At 33.8% G+C, this 26060-nt stretch overlaps 1 protein-coding gene across 4 annotated transcripts in view; it reads left to right on the forward strand.

The window, feature by feature from the left end:
- Nucleotides 1–26060, forward strand: part of LOC114334919 (gamma-aminobutyric acid receptor subunit beta) — a 609053-nt gene that overhangs the window by 560397 nt on the left and 22596 nt on the right. For all 4 annotated transcript variants that reach the window (XM_050656321.1, XM_050656322.1, XM_050656320.1 and 1 more), the window contains exon 9: nt 10547–10680. In XM_050656321.1, coding sequence (XP_050512278.1) covers nt 10547–10680 — 134 coding nt within the window. The remainder of the gene's footprint in view (nt 1–10546; nt 10681–26060) is intronic.

Here is a 26060-nt window from a genome sequence, read left to right on the forward strand (position 1 = left end):
GCTAGGTGGAAAAAGATTTATACAACCCGTGGAAACTCTGTATTCCATCCAATAAACAAAAACAGCTGATATACGAAAACCACGAAACATCAACATCCGAACACTTAGTTATAGCCAAAACATCTACGCAATCGTTTTCCAAGACACTTTTTCGAAATGGGTAGAAATCGTTCCCGTAAGACGTCCTGCAGCCAGCGTTGTATGTCAAGCGTTAACCTTCGGATGACCAAGGGGGGTAAATTGGGACCCCAACTTATGCTTTTATTTAATAAACTCGGAAATCTTTTTAATTTTAAACTCATTATTTTTTTATTTAAATTTAATATCATTCTAGATACCCTCATATTTTGTTAAAAAAAATCCCTATATTTTACGAAAAAATTTTTTTGCTGAATTTGGGGTCAAAGACGAACTCCCTTGACCTTCCATGTTCCAGTTTTATATTAAGTAAATACCGTCTATTACGTTGAATTGTTAGTAAGAAACATTCCAATAGTGAAAAAAAGTTGTTTGTTAAACCTGTGGCGACGTAAATTAGTGTATATTTTAAAATTTCTTTAGTTCTATGTTCAGAATGATGATTCCTGTTTTGGTTCAGTTGTGATTAAAATGTGTTTTACTAATATTTATTTATTATTTATTGATACAATACTAATATTAAAATTACGAATACATTATTTTATTTCTTAAAACAACTTAATTTTTTTGTCAATTGTCATTTTTGACTTGGGGTAATTTTTTAGCCCCGTTGGTTCATCCGTGTAACAAAAAAAGGTTGGTCATAGGAAGGCTAAAGGACAAAGTAATAATGAGATTTGGATGTCCAACCAAACTCATATCAGATAATGCCACTTAGTACGAGAACAAATAATTCAGAAGTCTACTGAAAGAATTCAACATCGAAAAAATCGCAATTCCGTCATATTCCCCACAGAATAACCCAGTAGAAAGAACAAACAGGGTAATCAAGACAATGATTGCTCAATTCTGCGACAACAATCACAACAAATGGGACACATACATCCCAGAACTGACCTTCGCAATCAAGTCAGCAAAACACGACTCAACCGGATTCTCTCCAGCATTTTTAAATTTTGGACATGAACTAGACATACCCAGTAAAATTATAGAAGCGCCTAATCCGCCCGACACAATTCCACCAACGTACAAATGGAATAAATTAAGAGAAACTTTCGAACTGGTATGAATCAATTTGGCCAAAGCATTTACATCACAAAACCACTACTATAATCTACGCCGCAGAGAGTGGACACCGAAAATCGGAGACAAAGTCATGAAAAAAGATTACAACATTTCTAATGCCGCCAAACAACTGAACGCCAAACTAGCTCCCAAATTCTCTGGTCCATATACTATTCACAAGGTACTATCCAAAGTAATTTTTCAGTTAAAGGACTTCTTCTTCTTCCTCTTTATAAGCAATTCTGCTTGTTCATTGGCGGATTGATACCTCTGTGGAAGGTTGTCACTCCATCTTTTACGCGGTGGGCCGATACTTCTACCGATTGGTGATTTATCTCGTGCTATTTTGACCACACGTGTCTCCTCCATTCTGGTTATGTGGTTGTTCCATTCTTTTTTCTATTTAGTGTCCATTCGTTTATACACTGTACCTTACATTGGCTTCTAATATTTTCGCTCCCCTTTCGATCTCTCAGTGTATTTCCTGTAATTCTTCTCAGTACTCCCATCTCTGCCGTTTCCAGTAGTCTTTGTGTTGTGACTGTATCGGGTCTTGTTTCTGATGCATATGTCATTATTGGTCTTACACTAGCTTTATAAATTCTTGACTTCATCTCAGTGTTAATATGTCGGTTTCGCCATATAGTGTTATTAAGGCATCCTGCCAATCTATTTGCTTTTTGTACTTGATTTCTCACTTCTTTGTCTAGGTCTCCGTAACTTGACAATGTAATTCCAAGGTATTTTACTTCCATTAGTTGTTCAATACTGATACCATCAATTTCTATTTTGCATCTGATTGGTTCTTTACTGATTACTATTGTTTTGGTTTTCTGAGATGAAATTGTCATATTGCATTCTTTTACTCTTATGTTAAATCTGTGAACTAATCTTTGCAGACTATCTTCATCTTGGGTTATTAATATTGCGTTGTCTGCGTAGCAGAGTATTTTTACTTCTTTGTTTCCCATTCTATATCCTCTTCCTCTGTTGACGTTTTTGATGATTTCATCCACGATTAAATTGAAAAGCATAGGACTCAATGAGTCTTCCTGTCTTATTCCGCTGCCTATATCTATAGGTTCTGTAAGTTGTCCATCTATTCTGACTTCCATTTTGTTGTTTTGATAGATGTTCTCAATAGTTTTTATGATATCTAGAGGGACTTAAATTACAAAAAAGAGCAATAAGATATCTGTTTGGCCTCAGAAGAACAACACATTGCAGAAGCTACTTCAAAGATCACAGGATTCTAACACTACCTTCTTTATATATTTTAGAAACTGTTTGCTTAATTCGTAAACATCTACATGTCTTTTCAGCAAGACCTAGACATGACTATTCCACCAGAAATTCCACCTTTCACATCTATTTACTGATCCCGTCCAGTGAGTAAGTAAAGGAATCTATATTATATTCTGCAAAAAAGAACTATACAACCATCTCCCTCTAAAACTTAAATCTGCAACATCTTTCCCCAAGTTCCGTAAAATGACAAAAGCCTATTTATCTGAAAGACAATATTATTCAATAGCAGAATTTCTTAGCCAATAACTAAGAAATTACAGTATTCTTATGTATAATTAGACTAATAATCTATATTTGAGTGTCATATGCAGCAGCATAACTCATTAAATTTCTTAAGGTAGATTACGCAATTTGCAATTTTTTTAAATTTTGCAATAGATTGTTACTGATTTTTATTTCAATTTATTATGTTTTATTTATATTGACGATTTGTATAACTTTAGTAAATTGTATTTGTTATTGTTTTTATTTATGATTCTTGTAAGCTTTGTCTATAAAATTGATAAAGTTTTCATGACAATAAAGCATATTTCTATTTAGTCCAGGGCGCATCTGTTTTGAGATGGACGTTGAGAGGTGACTCAAATTTTTTTGCAGAAATTGCTTGAAAATAACTCAAATAATAATATTTGAGTTATCCTCCCACTTAAAATGGTCCGGAACATTGTTTAAATAATCAAAATGTCAAAATATGAAGGAAAGAATCGATTTTTTTATTGGTTTTTTGATTATAACTTTAAAACTATTCATTTCTGAGAAAAGTTGTACTGACATAAAAGTTGTGTAATTAAGTTTTCTAAAATATAGAATTGGTTAAACATTTAAAAAATAGTCACCCTTGTTGCAAAATAGCAATAATTGCGAAAATAACCATACAAAAACAAGTATTCGCATTTTACATTTTTCAACCATTTGTGCTACACTTAGGACCTTCATATTTTACCCAAAAAAACTTTATGATATAGTACAACAACACTGTCAATTTCATTAAGATCGATTTAATAGATTTTGCAAAATAAATTTTGTAATTCAGCTTTAGTAAAAAAAATCATTTTTTTTAATGTTGCAGGACTGAAAATAAAGCATATAGCAAGATGAGTTTTTTTTGCTTATAGAAGTCTACTGTACCTTTCATTTGCAATTTGCAAAATTAACCCTACGTTAGGCGCGTCGTTATTGCTGACAAGCTTAGGCGCGTGGTCTACGATTGTAGACCAATAGTTTTTTCTCGTATAATACCTGATTTTGACAAAATTAACAAATTAGTGGTTAATAACATGTTTATTTATGGTCGCACTGTGATATTAGATAGGTTTTGTTCCTTGGCTTTTCTCATTTTGACAGTGGTAAAATTAAAAACGAGGTCACGATGTTTTGGGTCTTTATCCGCAAGTAAATGAAAATGGTCACAAAAATAAGCTCAATTTAGTAAAAAACACAAATATTTTTAATCTTTGAAGAAAAAAGAACAAAACTATTAAATGGTCAAAGTGGCACAATTTTAGTCCGTCAAACATTCAGTGCAAATATCCCCAAAATTATCCTTGAATGCAAATGTGTCACATCTTTGGCATGCCCTTCTTGTTAACATATTGCAAATTCATGCACAAATACAACATCGTCCTACGTAATTTGTTGGAATATTAGGGGAAGGGGGTACGACTTCTTGAACTCCGAGCAGTACGCGAGCTCGTCGTCTAAGTTCTCTTAGTAAAGAAGGCATAGTTGATCCATATTCAATTTGCTGTTTGATTAGTTCCCATGCTAAGTTTTCAATGAAGTCGCTTCTTGAAACATTCTCATTTATTATGTTATTAGCTTTATATACATAGTAGGCTACTTATTAGCTTTATATATACAACTAAAAACTGGAACGTGCTTAGTCGCGTGGTCTACAGTTGTAGATCAGTGCTCTTTGAATAATGGTAAAAAAATAATGCAAACAGATCTGCGGCGTTTAGCAAACTGAAGAGTAAGTATTAGTGACAGATACTAAGCGGAATGGGGGCGTATGTGCAGTTTTATTCAATTGGCGACCACTTAAAGGAGAGTGGTTTACGATTGTAGACCACGCGCCTAACGGAGGGTTAAAATAGATTAGTTACCACGGCGTCAGGAAATTTTTTAAATAAACATTAATTTTTGGTGCTACGCGCCGGACAGCGGTGTTCGATTCACACAAGTTGATTTCCACCAAAATTTCTTCCAATCTTTATCTAATATATTATTTTCTTACTCTATATTTTGTTGTATTTTAATATTTTAATTCCCAAAAAATCAAACGAATTTTATTATTGTTTGTGAAATATTGTTTAAACAATTGCATATGTTTAAAAATAATAAACTTTTATTCACTAAGTTAAAATATATGAACAAAGAAAGTTTTTGCTAAAAAAGGTGTTATTTCAAAGGATAGAGTATGTGTTTTTATTTTGCAATAAACAAATTTATTTTTTTATATCAAAATGTAATAAAAATTAAAATTTATCAATCATTATCAAAGGTCATTGGAATGCCCAATCAGAGCAAAATATCCGCTGTTCGCGCGTAGGACCAATAATTAATGTTTATTTAAAAAATTACTGACGCCGCGGTAGTTAATCGATTTTAGTTTTGCAAATTGAAAATGAAAGGTACAGTGCACTTCTATAACATTTATAAACATTTCTTTATAAACATTTCAACTTGCTCTTTGCTTTATTTTCGGTCCTGTAAAATTTTTAAAAAATGATTTTATTTTGCGAAAGCTGGATTGCAAAATTTATTTTGCAAAATCTATTTAACCGATATTAATGAAATTTACAGTATTATTTTACTGTATCATAAAATTTTTTTAGATGAAATATTAAGGTCCTAATGCCCGGTTGCACCAACAGATCTTAAGCGTAAGTCGAGAATATCATAAGAATTAAAATAATATAATTATAATATATCACAATAAGAATACCATAATATAATAATAGATATGATTGATAATAAGGTAAGAATCTAAAATTATGGTGCAAGGTAAGTGATACTCAAGGAGGCCCTATCTATAAGTAGAGCTTAGCTAAGCTGGACTTTAAGATCTGTTGGTGCAACCAGGCATTAGTGTAGCACCAATGGTTGAAAAACGTAAAATGCGAATACTTGTTTTTGCATGGTTTTTCGCAAATATTTCTATTTTGCAACAAGGATGACTATTTTTAAAATTTTTAACTAATTCTAGATTGTAGCAAATTTAATTACGCAACTGTTATGTTTGTACAACTTTTCTCGAAAATGAATACTTTTAAAGTTATAATCAAAAAACGAAGAAAAAAATCGAATGTTTCCTTCATTTTTTGACATTTTGATTATTTAAACAATGTTCCGGACCTTTTTGGGAGGGAGGATAACTCAAATATTATTATTTGAGTTATTTTCAAGCAATTTCTGCAAAAAAATTTGAGTCACCTCTCAACGTCCAAGTGTACTAATATTTTTACAGATGCGCCCTGGTCTAATTAGATTGTAAATATATTTTCTTAACGAAATTAACGAGTAATTAAGGCTGATTATCTTATTATTTTATATGTATTGATTCTAAATAAAAATGTCTTAAAAAGCGAACCTTTTTTCTTCGACTGAATTTTGTTACCCGGAGCATCAAATACAACGACTACATTACAATATAAAGAAATGTAACACAAACTCTTTAACAAAGTATGGGCCGACGCTCTGGAAGTTACCAGAGGAATGGAACGAGGGTGTAATCATTAACATATGAAAAAAATGTGATCTAAGTAAATCCGGAAATTGGCGAGCAATAACACTGTTGACTGCCACATAAAAAATCATGTCCGAGATAATATTAGATAGACAGAAGCCAGTGCTAGACAAGAAACTAAGAAGCAACCAAGCAGAATTTCATGCTAAACGCTCCGCTATTGACAACAATTTTGTAGTTTGAGAATGATCTTGGAGCAAACTTGGCCAAATAAATATAAATATAATGTGTATTACCTTTGAAAAGGCCTTCGATCATATATACAGAGAACAAATGTGAACAAACTACTGATGAAATACATTAACCTCATCAGATTATTCTACACGGTATATAGAGCCAGACTGAAACATGCAGGAGAAATATTAGAGGATATAGCTAAACAAAGTAGAGCTAAACATAGATGAGTACTGTCCCCGACACTGTTCCTAGTGATAATGGATTGGACCATGAAAAAAGTAAGCGATAAAATAAAATAACAATAAGGACGTGGAACTGAAACTTGCACAACCAGTTGGAGCATAAGGAGTTCGCGGACGCATGTGTCTCCTAACCGAACATAGCAACCTTATGCAAAAATCGACAAGCTTTCAGAATACTCGCAATGCAATGGGCCTTAAAATAAATACATAAAAAACAAAATATTTAAAAAACAACAAAATAATTCAGTCAGTTTGTACTCTAGGACAGGGGTCACCAAATGGCGGACCCCGGTCCGCATCCGGACCGTGGGCTAGTTTTGTACGGACCTCCATTAAATTCAGAATATAATGTTTGGCAATTTGGAAAATGCTTGACAATGAAATTTTATACTATATTTGGCTTCACTAAATTTCACCTACATGTGTGAAGACGGTTTTTCAAGAACTAACTTCATTAAAAATCGATACAGATCTCAACTAACAGATGAAAATATCTCAACTCCCTAATGAGTTGCACTAAACTCATTTCAAACTTCAGACAGGTTGTACAAAATAAAAAAGGCCATTTTTTCACGGATAATTTAACTTTGTAAATAGTGTTTTCCTTATTGTTATGTAAAATATTAATGTTCGTTTTTTCATAATCATTTCCGCTCTACATGTGGGGGTTGTTTTCAGCTATAAATTTAATTAAAATAGTTTTCAGATTTACAAAGTTTCCAACAAATATCTTGCATAGAAACTATACAAAAACTGAAGATGTCTAAAAACTTGAGAAAGACATCATTAACATTCAAAATATAAATTTTTAACTTTTAAGGTATTCTCAGTAATAATTTACAATAAGGCTGTGTTCAAAATATACTGATACTAAAAAAACCAGTAAGAGGTAGCATTAAATCCGGACCCCGGAAGTATCATAGCTTTTCGAAAGGGGCCCTCAGGGAATATAATTGGTGACCCCTGCTCTAGGAGCCCTCTAGTAAGAAAGTTTTGGGGTAGTTCTGATTTATTTTATTCCACATGTATTTTGGGGTGCTGAATCCGAATATGAGGTTTGGGGATACGTGACGAAACATTGAAAAAATCGCGAAAAAAGCGAAAAATTTCTTTTTTCCCCGCTTTTATGTTTAAATCTGGAAACTATTAACCTTTAGCAAATGGTCTGTTGACAGAAATTAAAGTATGTACTTAAAATTCTCTACAAATATCACAATTTGTTTTTATTAGAACGCTAACAAAATAAAATTTAAAATAACGTTATAATTTAACAAATTATAATACAAAATGTTGTATAATACAAAATGATATGAGCCGTTGTCTTTTAGAACGTCCTGGCTATCGTTTTCCGGTGGCGACGGGTCCCTACACATATTCTGCTTGTTCTGGAAAATAAAAGAGGTGGTTTCAGCTCTATAGGAAAGATGAGGATTGGAAAATAGATTGTGATATTAAACATACCTTCCGCATTGTACTGAGTTTCTTCTATGGCATCGGGTCCTCGTTCAGGGTCTGATTGCTCATCTAGACATTTGTGTCTTGGGAGGTAAATTTGACTAAGGGGCGGGGGGAGAACTTCCAAACCAAAAAAGTCATAAAACAGATAAACCCAAACTGCATAAAATACATAAATAATAGTTTATACACTTCTTTTTCCAAAAAACTCTAACACCGAAGTAAAACAACCTCTATGTAATAGTCTAAGATGTGTTCAGAACGAACATTTTCGGACGTATTAGTGAACTGGAATACTTGCCAACTAGTCCCAGAACCAAACAATGGTTGTAATTAAAATTCAGTCTACATTATAGTTTGTTGAAATTAAGAAGGCTTAACGCCGATGTTGGAAGATACCTCTGGGAACATGGTGAAACCCTACACGAAACCCTAAGCAACCATCTTAGACCGCTAATGTCTGCCAAGTATCTAGACACTTGTCATTAACCCATTAACATGGACACATTAACTTTAATCATACGTAGGAGGATATGCATACACACAGGATGTTGATTTCAGCGCTACTGCATACGAATCATCTCCCCGAACACAAAACTCAACTGACACACCGAAAATTCCAGTACCGTTTAAAACCAACAATACCATAACGAGTTAGAATCTCTCTTCGGAAAGGAAAATCTAGTCAGATATATAAAGGCCCATAGATAGAACAGATCCCCTGAATACTGGAATGCTATCAGTAACTCAAATATTCAAAGATATTATTTTAGCGATAGACTTATATCTGTTGTCGCATTATGATCTATAAATCTCGAATGGAATATATCATTATAACTAGGAATGGGAAAAACGTACTAGTTACAACCTAAAACCAGTTTTTTTATTCCGATATAATCGGTTTTTCCGGTTGTTTCTTGTCCCGGTTTTAATCGGTTTTATTCTTCTAAAGTAATAACCGCTGAAAACCCGGATGAGATAACTCTGAAAAATATAATGAATTCGTAGAAAATTTTTCAGCGGAAATTTTTCGCTCCCACGCTGGCGTTTTAAGCTGACCGAAATTGAACCTAATTTGACAACACTGATGGCTGATTTATATTTTCGATCCCAATTGGCTAGGTCCATCCGCACCTACTACTACGCCGGCCACTAAAGAACAAGGTCCTTGTAAAACAAAGAAGAAACGAGTCCTTATAGAATTTTGCCTTTTAATATTTTTAGAAAATGCGTGAAGGTTAGCTGTGGCTAGATCCTCACCTAGGAGGATCCATTGTTCATTTAAATTGGAGAAGCACAGAAAATCAATCTTAATTTGTCCTTGTAGTTTGAATGTAGAATGAGTGTTTTTGTGTATGTATGTACGATGTTATGTAAATGTTTGATTTATTGTATTGTTAAAAGCTGAAGTGGATACTGACATAGTTGGGTAGTCATTACGTTAGATAACGGGCTAGGACAATGTAGGTGGAGTAGTTTGAATATTTCATGTCGGAGGTAAGGCTTCGGCCAGACAAGCGATAACTTGCGGCGCTGTAAGAGCAGTAAAATGAAACAGCAGTAGCTACAGTAAAAAGCATGGCCAAACGGGGATGTAAATTACGGCGTGTCGCGAGATGTAAATACAGTATTCTGGTCGTTGTTGTGGCTACATGAGCTACAAATTTGGACCCAGGTCCATTCGTTTGCGACACGACGCCGAAGATGGGCCCGTTTGATGGTTCCAGTCGATGGACCAGTCTGGCCACCCACTACACTCACTGTGGGACCCATTTTCGCGCTTAATTTTACTGCTCGTACGGCGTCGTAAATTGTCGCTTGTCTGTCGTAGCCTTAGGTCAACGTGTGGGGTCTGTCTAGGTATGTTAAGTGATGTCCGCTTTTGCGACATCTTGAACAATATTTAACATACCTAGAAATGGTATTGCTTCATCTCACCCTTTTGTCGTTCTCCCTTGATTCTGATACCGTTCAGGAGGACACCAGAGAACTTAGGTATTTTCAGAGTTGGTAAAGATTCTGAAAATATATCGATAGATGTTCTTTATATCGATATATTCTTTCGATAGCATCGATATCGATAATATTGATATCAATTCAATGTGAATATCCCAAACTAAAGTGCAATGTAAATATAACATTTAAACTATTGGGTATTGGCTATTGATTAAAAATACAGAAAACCGGTTTTTGGAATAACCGGTTTTTGACCGGTTATATGCACCAGATTAAACCGTAAAAAAAAAACGGTATAACCGAAAACCGGTGTTTTGTCAACAACCGCCATCCCTAATTATAACACACCACGGCCGTGATGGCATAAACTTCTTGATACTTTTAAGTTAATATTTATTATTACAATAATATTTTAAATGAGTTGAACACTTTGGTAATGATATTTGTTTCTTTGTAGAATATGCCACCGTAGGTTACATGGCGAAACGAATACAGATGCGAAAAAACAGATTTTTGGCGATACAAAAAATTGCTGAACAGAAAAAATTAAACGTAGATGGCGGTCCTGATGATCACGCACCAAAGCAAACAGTGAGTAGTCGTCTAGTTGGCAATATATTCTAAGACCTTTAACAATATTTTTTTATTTTTTATCTTGCGTTAAGTATAAAGGTCAACTTAACTTAGGTGTAACTGTAGCTGAACGATACGCCTCAAATTTTGTAGGTCGCGATTACTTCTGATAAAACCGGAAGTTATCATTAACTTTTTTATTTTTGAGAAAATATCCTAAATATAATTATTATGTTTATTTTGATATTATGCATAAATATAATAATGGATTTGTCAATCTTATCTTTTTTCTTTATTTTGACAGACGGATTTTGATCATTAGCAACACATCTACCTAGAAACACAAGCTCGTGAAAATATTTTACGCATAATATTGTATATTATAGAATTATAGATTAACTAGTGTTTTTTTGTAATGTTTATGAGAATTCTCTTTCCAAATACTTATAAATTCATAAGATACCTATAATTTTGGTTTAGTTTCAATTAAAGTACGACAATCACTTTATATAGTTTTTGAGCCTCTTTTACTTGTACGTGTAGACTGTTACTTCTTTTCACGTATGCACAAATGTTGACCATTGTTTCTTGTTATGTGCTAATCTCATTGTTTCTGCTATTGTTTTGCTGTTGACTGCTGTATCTTCTTCTAAGCATTCCTCTATTTATTTTCTGTGCATCCCGGCCTTTCATATTTTCTTCACCGGTATGTTGTCTTTCATTCTTTTTTTGTCCCTACCAGAATGAAACTTCTTACAGCCTACACCTCAACTCTTACAGCTCAACTTCTTACACCATGAAAATTTGTCTATGATGAACTCTTTTTTCGATAAAAAGCCTCCGCGTAAATGGACATGGATAAGCACAGATGACAGTGTCAAAAATGAGATTCTATCATAACGAAGGGAAAAGAAATAATTAAAGATATTGAAGTACTTAACAAATTTTCGATAGGAAGGAGCCACAGATTAATCCGAGCAAGGATACAATTAAATGTTAACTTGGAAAGAACCAAGATGATATTCAAAACACGAAAGAAGAAATGGATTCCCCCAGAAAACGACGACCTCTATGAAGATATACTAACCAGACGTATACAAGACTTATAAAACGAAATAGAAGACATTGAGCTAGCAAATAATCTCAAAACGAAGGCACTAAAAGAAAAAGAAAGGGAGTGCTGCCCGACGGTTGTGGCCCATAAAGAAAAATTAAGCCAAAATACCAAAGAGTTAATAAGTAAAAGAAGACAGCTGACGGAAAAATACGACTCCAACTGCACAACACCGAAGAAATTAAATAAAGAAATCCACCGATCGATCCGAAAAGACATAAGAGAAAACAATACAAGAGAAATAACTCAAATAATTTAAGAAAACAAAAGTTTTGCGGCGAAATACGAATAACATTGGCAACAAAAATATGTACAGAATAAGAAACAAATACAATAACATTGCTACGGATAGAGCCGAAATCCTCAAGGTTTTCGAATCGTTTTATCGCGAAAAGTATGAGAGCACCAACGTAAGGCAAGATCAGCCGCTGCCCAGAATCACAAACCAGGGATCGAAATTATTAATTCCGGAAGTAACACCATACGAAGGTAAAAAGGCACTTTCAGAAATAAAAAATAATAAATCCCCTGCCTGGCGATGACGGAGTAGTGATCGAGGCAATCAAACAAGTTTGAAATAAAATTATCCAGGCTTTGGCCAAACTTTTCACCCAATACATTTACCAAGGAACAATGCAGTCATTGTTTTATTACACAAGAAAGGTGACATATTGCCGCGTCCGCATTGGTAACTTTTTCGTGCGTACCAGCTGTTCATCGCAAATATTTGCATGCACGAAGTAAATTGTGCTAGTGTGGAAGTGTTCGTCGCATAAATCGGACGCAAGAACACAACGCACTCGTTCCATCGGTTATCGTTTTCGAGCGAAGACCAAAAAATGATTTGAGCACCGCGATTAGTTCAATACGCACGAAAAATTTACCAATGCGGACGCGCCATAAAAGATCTCAAAACTACCGTCCTATCAGTTTGCGATCACACTTATTTAAACTTTAAAGTTATAAGTTAGACTCTATTAGCCTAGAGAACAAGCTGGGTGTAGATTCGAATATAGCACTAACGACCACTTCTTCTTTAGCCCATTTCTATCCAACTTTGGACATAGGCCTTCCCCAAATCTTTTCATATCTGTCTGTCCTTGGCTGCGCTTTTCCAATAAGTTCCTGTAGCTTTTAAAATATCGTCTTTCCATCGCATCTGAGGTCTTCCTCTGCCTCTTCTTCCTACCCACAATCTCCAGTTTTGTTTTTCAGCATTCCATCAGTTAAATTTATTACTTTTGTTTTCTCTCTTATCCACTTGTTTGATTTTCTGTCTTGCAGTTTTATTCCTAGCATGGATCTTTCCTTTTTTCTCTGAGTTATTTCTTGGCTGCTTGGAACGCTGCTTGGCCGACAAAGGGGTGGGGGTAGGGGTGAATATAAAAAATATAAAGGGTTTTTTGCGACGTTCGTGATTGAGATAGTGGACCAAAATTTGGGAATAAGTAGACCATGACATTACTAAGTAAAATCTCCAGAGCCGGAAACCAGAGTGGGGGACGAGGTTAGTTATAAGGGTCAAAGTCGCCGTTTTTATTATTTTTTTTGTGACGCTCATGATGGATATAGTGTACCAAAATTTGGGAATAAGTAGGTCATGACCTAACTAAGTAGAATGTCCAGGGGTGGCACGCTTCGTGGCCGACAAAGGGGTGGGGCAGGGGTGAATACAAAAAACATAAGGGTTTTTTTGCGACGTTCGTGATTGAGAGTGTGCACCAAAATTTGGGAATAAGTAGACCATGACATAACTAAGTAAAATCCTCAGAGCCGCAAACCCGAGGTGGGGGACGAGGGTAGTTATAAGGGGTCAAAATAGCCGTTTTTATTATTTCTTTTGTGACGCTCATGATCGAGATAGTGCACCAAAATTTGGGAATAAGTAGGTCATGAGATAACTAAGTACAATCTTCAGGGGTGGAACGCTGCGTGGCCGATAAAGGGGTGGGGGTGGGTGTGAATGTAAAAAATATAAGGGGTTTTTTGCGACGTGCTAGATTGAGATAGTGCACCAAAATTTGGGAATAAGTAGACCATGACTTAGCTAAGTAAAATCCTCAGAGCCGGAAACCAGAGTTGGGGATGAGGGTGGTTTAAGGGGTCAAAGTCGCAATGTGTATTATTTTTTTTGTGTCCCGGCACAACATTTGTCCCCCACGCAGCGTTCCGTCCATGGAGATTTTACTTAGTATTGTCATGATCTATTTATTCCCAAATTTTGGCGCACTATCTCGATCACGAACGGCAAGAAAACCCATATATTTTTATACTCACCCCTGCCTACCACCCCTTTGTACCCCAAGCAGCGTTCCGTCCCTGGAGATTTTACTTAGTTGCCTCATGACCTACTCACTCCCAAATTTTGGTGTACTATCTCGATCATGAGCGCCACAAAAAAATAATAGAAACCGTGACTTTTACCCCTTATAACTACCCACATCCGCCACTCTGGTTTCCGCCTCTGGGGATATTACTTAGTTATGCCATGGTCTACTTATTCCCAAATTTTGCTGCACTACTTCAATCACGAACGTCGCAAAAAACCGCTTACATTATTTTATTGTATATTCACCCCTGCCCCACCCCTTTGTCTGCCACGCAGCGTTCTACTCCTTGAGATTTTACTTAGTTACGTCATGACCTACTTATTCCCAAATTTTGGTGCACTATCTCGATCATGAGGGTCACAAAAAAAAATAATAAAAAACTGGACTTTGACCCCTTATAACTACCTTCCTCCCCCACTCTGGTTTCCGGCTCTGGGGATTTTACTTATTTATGTAATGGTCTACTTATAGCCAAATTTTGGTGCAGTATCTCAATCACGAACGTCACAAAAAACTCCTTATATTTTTTATATTCACCCCTACCCCCAGCCCTTTGTTGCGCCCCTAGCGATTTTACTTAGGTACGTCATGACCTACTTATTTCCAAATTTTGGTGCACTATCTCGATCATGAGCGTCATAAAAAAAATAATAAAAACCGCGAATTTGACCCCTTATAACTACCCTCGGCCCCCACTCTGGTTTCCGGTCGTTGGTGAAAGTCAAGCACACAACTAATTCAACATATCCCCGTATAGTTTTTCCATATTACTTATCACGCACAAAATCCGCTCCCAGCTCTTAGACTAGAAGTCGTATAGAGAAGTAATAAGTTTAGAGGTGTATATCAGCTACAGTTGTTAGTAATTTAGTTTAATTTTATTTTTTTTAACATAAAAATCATTTAAATTAAATTAAATCAAATCAAATTAAATAATGAAATATTTGTCTTTGTCACGCTAGTAAAAGTTAATATTTCAATATTGACGTAAGGAAACATATATTGTGTATAATATTATGTAATGTGTAGATAGAATTCGTGTAGTAGGTAGTTCGCAGTGTTTAAATCACCATTCAATATTTTTTGTTTATAATAATTGCGTGTATGTAGTCAGTGGGTTTTGCGGTAAAAAATTCTATCATTATTATTATTATTATTTATGGATTACACTGACTTAAGTTTTTGGAAGGCATCTATTCTAAACCAATCAAACAGCAGCCAGTTGGCTTATTTTACATTTTCCATTCATTCCTAATACCTATTCCAGAAGTGTGGAGCTATATAGCTCTAATGGATGGCGCCATATGGTTTTGGAGTCGGTAGTCTCCAAAAATCTTTTCTGCATTTTTTTTGCTACAGACTCTATAGCTTCATTATTCATAAAATAGTTCCATTGTACGCAGGTGTATTTTGACTGGTATATAATATTCAGTCAGGAAGCTTCAGATAAAATTAAAGACAGTATCAATATATCAAAGTACTCACAAAAAGGGTGTGATTAAGGTTATAGGCACAAAATGTCGCCTGTAAAAATTTTCAATGTGTTTTAAATGTATTATTTTTTTTTTTTTCGAATCCTCATAAAACTATTTATTGTACCATGTATTTGTTAAAAATTTAAACGCAGAATGAAAGATTACGTTATTACCGAGGGCCGAAAGTCCCTAAAAACTTCTATAATGTTTATTGTAATAAGTTGCAGGGGTGCAAATAAGAGAGAAAATTTAGTGTGATTTTAATTTCAAATATCTCATTCAAAAGAAACTTTTTGATTATTTTAAGGGACTTTCGGCCCTCGGTAATAATGCAATCTTTCATTCTGGGTTTAATTTTTTCAAAAATACTTATTAGTTTTCACAGGATTCGAAAAAATTTAATACATTTAAAACACATGCACTTAAAAGTCGGCTTGATAATATTGTTTATTCTGTTGTTTTTAAATAGTCGTGATAGCGAACTAAACGAACAATTAGTAAACCGGGAGATATTAACAGAACTTCAACCACGATTTTCTAAGTCCTGCCCTTTGCAATACTGGAAGGTAAGAAAAAGTACCTACAATTTATGAAAAAATCTACGGGTTTCCTGTGACATTTTCCTGTGAAAATTAGATTTTTCATGAGAAAAAAATGGGGAGTTGCGATGAATTTCTGAGTCCTGCCATATCCATAGAATGACAGAATACTATCAATTTTAGGAAGAAAATTTTTTGGACAGGAGGGTTGCAAAAGGACTAAGGGAGTATATAGATATACAAACATGTAATGAAAATAATGAAATTTTCATAATTTTCTGAGTCCTGCCAACTTAATAAATTAAACATAATATTTGAAAATGATCGAAAAAAATGTTGGCATGACGTCTCGTAATGTTTAACTGCCCTTGTCCCTTTTAAAATTCTGTAGAAAATTTTCACCCTGGTTCCGTGATTTTCTGAGTCATAAAATAAATGTTATTACAAAATAAATAATTTAAGTAGACACTATTCAAAATGACAGGATGTTTAGTTACACCTTTTTTCCTATACATAGTTAAAAAATGTGTAAGAAAATTCGTGGAAAGTTACACGATTTACTTAGTCGTGCCATTTTGCACATATCTCAAGAATGTTAATATAAAGCTATTTATAAAGAGGCAGGATGGTTGCGCAGTTATTTCGTATATAGAAATAAAATTTTAATTCTGTAAAATTATTTCAGGTTGTTATACAAACATATTCATATCACCACAATTTTATGAGTCATGGCATGTCAAGTATGCTTAAAAAACACTAATCTAAAGCCGTTAACAACGTGGCAGGATAATCGCAAAGATATTTAATACATAAAAATTAATTTTTATATTGTTAAAACAATCGTACGGTATTAAATATTATTTTCCTGAGTAATGTTTCGGATTTTTACACACCTTTCAAATCTAATACCAAACTGTAAGATCTTTAGTTTAAACGATTAAATCATATTTGTATCTAAGTAAACGTAATAAAAGTAATAGGAAGAAAATCAATAATTTTACAATTAATTGGTTATAGTAGGAATTGTACCTATTATACAAGGGGTGTCCTGAGACTCTTCTAACAAACGAAGTCCGGAGATTCCTCAGATAATTTTAAGAAAATTTAACTCAATTCACCTAGTCCGAAAATGCTTCCTAAGAAAGCTAGAGCTCTTTAAAGATGGCGTATTGTAGTTAGTTTTTTTAAAATAGCTTCAGAACACTTCTATTTAGAAAAATGAAAATTGGTACACGTATTTATCCTCCAGAGATAAATCGATTCCATCAATTGCCATTTTTAATACCGGTCATAGGCGTCCGTTTAGGGTAGGGAAACGGACTATTTATCGCATAACTTTTCTTTTTTTTTTTTTTTTTTTTTTTAACATCCCATTTATTTACAATCTGTAATAATGATTACAATAAGTAAATTGTTTAACAATTAAAAGAGACTTGCAGGAGACTGTCCAGTGACAATAACCTATAAAATCATAATTTTAGTACTTAACAAAATTATTTGTGACTAATAAATAAAACCCTATAAATAAAACTCTATAATAAATAAAATATTTTTGAAAATTTAAAATTTAAAATCTTGTTCGTAGATCGCTTGGAGTGTGGCGCTTTAGCCTTCTGTTTGCCTGGGGTCTCATTAGGTTCTTCGCTAGCCTGTTGGGGTGGTTTTGTAGTCGGATGTCGTATTTTTGGGCGTAACTGGCAATTTCTTCTTTGACAGTCTTCATTTGGAGATCACGATTGATGTGTTCATTGGGCATGTACCACGGTGTATTTGTGATAATGCGCAAGGTTTTCGATTGGAATCTCTCCAGGATGTCGATATTGGATCTCGACGCAGATCCCCACAGTTGGATACCATAGCTCCATATTGGCTTAATCACTGCCTTGTATACTAAAATTTTATTGTACAAACTCAGTTGTGACCTTTTTCCTATCAGCCAGTACATTTTATTGAGTTTCAGACCCAACTGTTTTCTTTTCGTGAATATGTGTTTCTTCCACGTTAATCTGCGGTCCAAGTGCATACCTAGGTATTTTACGTCATCCTTTTGTTGTAGTACTTGATTATTTATTGAGACGGTTGGGCACGTATCTTTTCGATTAGTGAACGTTATATGTACTGACTTGCTTTCGTTTACTTTAATTCGCCATGTTTGTAACCAGATATTTATACTGTCGAGATTTGTCTGGAGCAGTTGCGAGGCGATGTACGGGTTTGAGTGAGCTGCAATGATTGCTGTGTCATCCGCATATGTGGCTGTGATGATGTTTTGGCTTGTAGGAAGATCTGCTGTGTAGAGTAGGTAGAGAACTGGTCCAAGGACACTACCCTGAGGTACTCCAGCGTTGATTGGATATAAGTTAGTGCACTGATCTTTAACTTTTACAAGGAAATGGCGGTCGGAGAGATAGGACTTGAGGATTAGAAAGTAGTTGAGAGGAAGGACTTTTCTTATTTTGTATAGCAAGCCAGTGTGCCAGACTTTATCAAAAGCCTGCGAGACATCCAAAAAGGCTGCAGAGCAGTATTGCTTCTCTTCTAAGGCTTTGTTTATGGAATTGCAGACTCGATGAATTTGCTCGGTGGTAGCATGTTGTTGTCTAAATCCAAACTGGTGGTTGGGTATTAGCTGCTTTTCCACGAGGATTGGCTGTAATCTGTCTAGTAAGAGTTTTTCAAACCTTTTACACCACTGAAAGTAGACTGATAGGTCTATAGGACTTAACTTCTTCTACAGGCTTGCCTGGTTTGGGTATTAAGATGATTTGTGCCACTTTCCACAAAAGGGGATAGTAACCAGTTCTTAAGATTGCGTTAAAAATCTGTGTCAAATATTGCACGCCTTTCTTGGGAAGTTCTTTTAAAATTCTTGCAGTGATTAAGTCGAACCCTGGGGACTTTTTCGGATTCATATCTGTTTGGATTTTGTTGAAAACTTGTTTGGCTGTGAATTTCTCCAACGGTGCTTCTAGTTGGTATGGATATTCTAAATACAATTGAATATTATCTTCTGCATCAGAGTTGTTGTTTTGGGCATGTGGTTGGAACACTTCCTCCAGGTATTTGGCAAAGACTGTAGCTTTTTCGTTGTTACTTTTAGCCCATCGTCCGTTACTGGCCCAGATAGGCGGATTAGAGAGTTGTGGTCTGTTAATCTTTCGTGTTGCCTTCCATAGCGAGTATTCGGAGGTTTCCGTAGCAGATAGATTTTGTAGATATCGTTTTATGTCGTTGTTTTTATTGTTGTTTAACAAAGTTTTTAGTCGCGCTGTAGCTTGGTTTAATCTATTTTTATCCTGGGGTGCACGGGTTCTTTGCCATACTTTCCTTAGTCTTCTTTTTTCTGCGATTTTTTCTTTTATTTCGTTGGGTAAATCTTTGTGTATGATTGTTCTTGGTTGTTTAGGTGTTGACTGCCAGCCAGCTTTCTGAATTATCCTACTTAATTGATTTACTGCTTCGTCAATTTCGCCATCCGATTTTATAACTTTTCTGTGTTTAACTTTTAAGCATTTTTGACACTGGATTATTAAACTACGGGATATTCTTGTACTAAAAGGTACTCTTGCTTTAAGTCGGTAGAATACGCCATGTTCTAGAAAAATCGATTTGAAAATTTTTTCGGTTTTTGAATTTGAAAAAAAAATAAAAATTAAACTATTTAGAAAAACGAAAACTGGTATGTTTATTTATCTTCCAGAGATGAATCGATTTTATCAATTGTAAATTTCTAGTATCGGTCATAGGCGTCCGTCTTGGGTAGATCAACGAAATTTCATAACTTGCTTTAATTTTTAAGCATTTTTGACAGTAGAGTATTAAATTATGAGGTATTCTAGTACTAAAAGTTACTCTTGCTTTAAGTCTTGCTTTTATTTTTGTTTTTCAAATTTTTCTTAAATCCAAAATACGAAAAATTTTAAAATTTATTTTTCTAGAAAACGGTGCATCCTACCGACTTAAAGCAAGAGTACCTTTTAGTACTAGAATACCTCACAATTTAATAATATAATAATATAGTGCCAAAAATGCATAAAACTTAAAGACAAAAGGTTATGCGATAAAATAACCCAAAAACAACCCAATAAAATAGCCCAAAACGGACTCCTATGACCTGTACTAGAGGTTCGCAATTGATGGAATCGATTTATCTCTGGAAGATAAAAAGGCGGACCAGTTTTTGTCCAACGAAATGAAAGCGTTCTGGAGATATAAAAAAACTAATTACAAGGCGCCATCTTCAAAGAGCTCTAGCTCCCTTAGAAAACATTTTTGGATTAGGTGAATTGTGTTAAATTGTCTTAAAATCATCTTTTTTTTGGCATGGGCTGTCGCCACTCAGCCATTCACAACAAGTATATTTCAAAATCTACATACATTTCAAAAATATAAAACAAAACAAAAATAAGAAAGCTATGGAAACGTTACCGTAAAGGTGGTTGTTAATATTACAATTATTATATTCAGGAGTTAAGGTAGGAATAAGACAGGGTCACTTGCTTCTTCTCGTCTAGGGATCCTTCAAGACATTTCGTTTAGACATAACTAGACTAGGTCGCGGATAGGAGGTAAATACATTTGGGATAAAACAAAGGTAAATAATCATTTGTGGATAATGCTTAAAGGTTGATTTTACTTTTACAAATAAATTCCATTAAACAGTCATATATTGTTTTCCTATTTAGAGAAAGTAGGTAACATAAATTATAAGGTGGAAATATATTATATTTTAATAAATTTTCAATTAGTTTATTAGTTTGTTGAGTAAACTTTGAGCACTCAAAAAATATATGATTTAAGTCTCCCTCTTTTTGACAGTCTAAACATAGATTTGAAGATAAAATGTTAATTTTCGCCAAATGAAAAGGATAACAGGCGTACCCAAATTTTATTCGAATAACGGAAGTAATATATCTGCGGGGAACGGAATAATTTTTAAACCAGTACTCAGTAGGCACTTTAAGTTGAATCATCGCGTATTGAGAGGAACTATATTTGCTAGATTCGTTCCATGTACGTCTCCATTGTTGGTTAACTTCATTTTTAACAATTGCACATATATCTGGATTAGAAGGTTTATGTCCGGTTAACGATCCATGTGTGATGGCTTTTTTGCTAATAAATCAACATGTTCATTACAGGTGATACCTATGTGTGCTTTAACCCATAGTAAATGCACTTCTCTTCGTTTTTTATAGATTTCATAAAGTATTTTTTTAATTTGGAAGATATAGTTGTTTAAATTATGACTTGGAAATATTATTGTCTAAATAGCTGTCAGTACGGAAAGCGAGTCAGAAACAATTAGTGTAGACTTATTTTCTGTATTCATAAAATATAATAAAGCTTCATAAATCGCAATTGCTTCAGTGCTGAATATTGATAAAGCATTATTTATTTTATACATTTTTTCTGTATTGTTTGATGGGACATAAAAGGCACATCCAGTGCCAAACGTTGACTTCGACGCATCTGTGTAGATAATTATAGACTCCGAAAAAACGTCCAAGATACTTCTTAAGATGTTATGACTGATAGCTGCATTTTCATGATAACTTGGCTTAATTACTTTTACCAAATGTAATAATGAAGGAAAATCTTCAAAGTCTAAGATTTCGTCTGGATTTGAAGTAACATCAAAGTTTGACATACTGCGAAAAGCTTCACAAAGTGGAGGTGAATTCTTGTGTTTCCAATATTTATTCGTCAGATCAGCTTCATTCAATTTGCTTATTTTTAAATGAAGGGAAGGATCTTTATGTTGTAATTTCATAATAAATTTTTTACTTAGATATTCTCTTCTATATTTCAGTGGCATCTCTAAAGCTTCGACATGTAACGCATTAATTGGAGTTGATTTCATAGCACCTAAACAAATCCTCATAACTGTATTTTGTGTTACGTCGATTCTGCTTAGGGCCCGATCAGATGCAGAGCCATAGAGTACACAACCATAATCTATGATTGACCGTATATAAGCTTTGTAGAAAAGTAATCCATGGACATGAAGTACCTAAGAAAAGTAAAAGGAATTACAAGACGTGATAGAATAAGAAACAGCAGTGTGCGAGAAGAACTACAAGTCGAACCAATAACACAAATATTAGATAGGAACAAGCTTAAATGGTTTGGACATTTGTGTAGAATGAACGATGGTAGACAGGTAAAACGCATATGGGAGGCAAAAGTACAAAACAAGAGAGGAAGAGAGAAGAGGAAGAGAGAGACCAAAGAAAACCTGGAACGATGAAGTGGTAGAAATTCTGAGGACGAAAAATACAACGTGGACTGAAGCGAAACGAAGGGCCAAGAATAAGCAAGATTGGAGACGATTTATATATGATGTAGATGTATGAAATGTATTTGTAAACACCTTACACCGTTAGGTAGAAAGGTTTAGATTATATATATATATATATATATATATATATATATATATATATATATATATATATATATATATATATAGACTTTAGTTTTTTATTGAGGTTGCAGTCATTTGTTTCTAATATTTATATATATATATATATATATATATATATATATATATATATATATATATATATATATATATATATATATATATATATATATATATATAAATTTATATTATATACATATTTTCTAAATTTTATCTTATTGCATTGTAGAAATTCTTGAGAAAGGAAATAAACATTTCCGAAAGCTTGAATATTGGATAATAGTGTACTTTAAGGCCCCAGTTTGACTTCTATACCCAAAAATAGTGAAATTCGTATTTCCTAATAAGTCAATTAAGATACTATTTGTATATATATATATATATATATATATATAAAAATAAATAAACAAAATCATTGGCTAATACTCGTAAAGTGAATGTGAATTTAGTTGGAAATATATAAAATGATGAAGGGTCATCATTCCATACATTTCTGTGCAACTATATACACCGGTGTTTCGGCCTATTTGGGCTTCGTCAGTATAGTGTAGCAAGTTAAAAAAGTTGTTTGTTAACTTGTAAAAGGATTACATTATACTGACAAAAAAGGCTACACTATACTGACGAAGCCCAAATAGGCTGAAACACCGGTGTATATAGTTGCACAGAAATGTATGGAATGATGACCCTTCATCATTTTATATATTTCCAACTAAATTCACATTCACTTTACGAGTATTAGCCAACGATTTTGTTTATTTATTTTTATATTTGTACTCGATTATCCAACATCATTATATATATATATATATATATATATATATATATATATATATATATATATATATATATATATATATATATATAGAAAAGTAATGATGTTTCAACATCTGCTCCCCACCACGTTTTTGAAATTGCTTTTAAAAAATGTATTCCTTGATTACATTTGTTTAGCATAAACTCAATATGTGATTTCCATGTTAGTTTTCTGTCAAGTATCATCCCCAAATATTTGATAGGAGTTTGGAAACTATACTCATGATTGCTTAATTGTAATTTATCAATATTTGGTAAGTTGTGTCGTGTGAAAATGCAAACACTAGATTTGTTTGTGGAAACTTCAAATCCATTTTGTTGGAACCAATTGTTTGACAAGTTGTGCATTTTATCTAATGTTTGTATACAATTATCATATTTTTTTGAAAACGAGTATACAAGAAAATCGTCAGCATATTGTATAATCTTCAAAGTGCAGTTTTCAATTTGGCTATTATGTAGATCAGCAGTGTACAAATTAAACAACAAAGGGCTCAATACTGATCCTTGGGGCAGCCCCAAGTTATTGTATCGTGGACCTATCAGACTACTGTTATGTGCTCTGAGATATATCTTTCTACATGAGTAAAAATTATATATTGTTCCTGCTAGTTGGGCTGGTATTTGGAAATTTTTGACTAATTTTTCAACTAAAATATCTAGACAGACTCTATCATATGCACCCTCTATGTCCATACATATTGCAGGTAAATAATTGTTGTCTGTAAATGTGTTTTGTATATCTACCACTAATGTTGAAAGGGCGTCTAAAGTACTTCTTCCTTTTCTGTACCCAAATTGAAGGTTGGGAAGTAATTTATTTTTTTCTAACCACCATTCCAATCTCTGTTTTATCATTCGTTCGACTGTTTTAAGAAGGCATGACTTAACCCTGCTGTCCCGTTCGAGTCAACTACACAAATGTACTGTTCGGGTCAATATGACCCAACTATGGTTTACGCTCCTTAATCGAAATAAAATAAGCTAATGGTGATAAATAAAACTTTACTAACAATAAATTATGGTTAACTAAACAAAAATTATGTTATTAATGTAACTTAAACCTTCTTAACAAAAACAAAAGACATTTTTTCTTTCAAAAAAGCCTAGTAACAAATATCTACAAAAATTTAATTCAGTTTACAACTGGGACATTAATAAAAAGAATGGATTTTACAAATATGTTTGTGATGTAATCCAATATAACAATTTGTCTTGTCATCGTTTTTACGGCAAGTTTACAGCGTGTTCGTTTAGCAGGCGGAGTTAGATTTAATAGACGGTTCACTAGCATTTCCATCTTGTCTACTTGTTCATTCTCGTGTCCTTTTTGCCAGTTCGTAAGAGCCTTTAGTTATTGGTATATTTTTTCTGGAAATGATGACTAGATTCATTAGTTTTTTCCCAATTCCTCAAGAAAAATTCGCCGTTTTCCCAATTGATTGGTATTCCATTGGATATTTATTGATGCCCATAATACGAACGCGTTGTAGGCAGAAATGTCCAGTAGATTATAAAAAACAATCATTGGCCAGCGATTTATCTCTTCTCACATATATACGTGCCAACAAGCTAATCTAGAGTATCCATTGCTCCCTTATTGGAATTGTAATCTAAAATAATTTGGGGCTTTTTCATTTGATGAAAATGATGCATGATGCCTCGATTCATGATGCAAAGTACTCATAAGAACAACATTTTTATTATTTTTGGGAATATTGTCAAATCTTTCATGAAGCAAAAAAGACGAGCTATGAACTTCTCTATTCGCGATTTTTGCTGAAAGCTCCGGTTTATTTTACTTATAATCCCAGGCGTTGTATCTACTTTGTTTTAGAAGAAATTTTCCCAAATTTTACGATGAAAAAAAGTTATTATACACGTAATATTGTGGCATTTCAAATCACTACTCAAGTCACACATCACACGCATTTCTGTATAGATCTTCAATTTTAGAGCATAAGAAGTTTTACTGTTCATAATTACATAAACCCTAAAGTTTTGTGCCATATTTCGCTGGCTTGCTGGAATATACCATTTGAAGGGAGAGCGGTTGCCTCTAAAGGCAACTAGTTGCTTATCGACGGTAACATTTTTATCAGGGTTAAAAGTTCTGTTTACATTTTCTACCCATGTTTCATAAATTTCACGTATTGCCGCAAGTTTATCAAAACGTCTTCTATCCTGTCTAGTAGTTTTGTTATCAAAACGTATTACTGGCAAACTTTCTGTAAATAGATCAAGCGACATTGTTGATCTAAATATAGTACGACCCGTTTCTTCATTCGATAAACTTTTAGTTGATTCACCATGGGAATTATAAACTCGAGCTAAAAATAAAAAACCAATGTATGCTTGGAAACCAACTTTATTTATGTCTTTCCAGTTGGTTCCAAATACATGCTGTCTGTCCATGTTGGTCATATTTATAATTTGGTTTGCAACATCGTCCAGCTACACTACAGTTGATTTTACAAGTTTTAGCTTGCAGTAACCTGTTTTTATTTACAGACGTATGCGGCTGACAAACACACAGGTACTGCTAATATAGAATACTGCCAACTAAACACACATACACAAGTAATTTTTAACGGTTTAAATACTCGGGTCACATTGACCCGAACGTACCATAGGTAACAATTTCATTTTTATGAAAAAAATCAGGAAGTTGATTGTTTATCTCATATGCAATTGAAAGACCTC

This window comes from Diabrotica virgifera, chromosome 7, assembly GCF_917563875.1.
Source record: "Diabrotica virgifera virgifera chromosome 7, PGI_DIABVI_V3a".
Lineage (NCBI taxonomy): Eukaryota > Metazoa > Arthropoda > Insecta > Coleoptera > Chrysomelidae > Diabrotica > Diabrotica virgifera.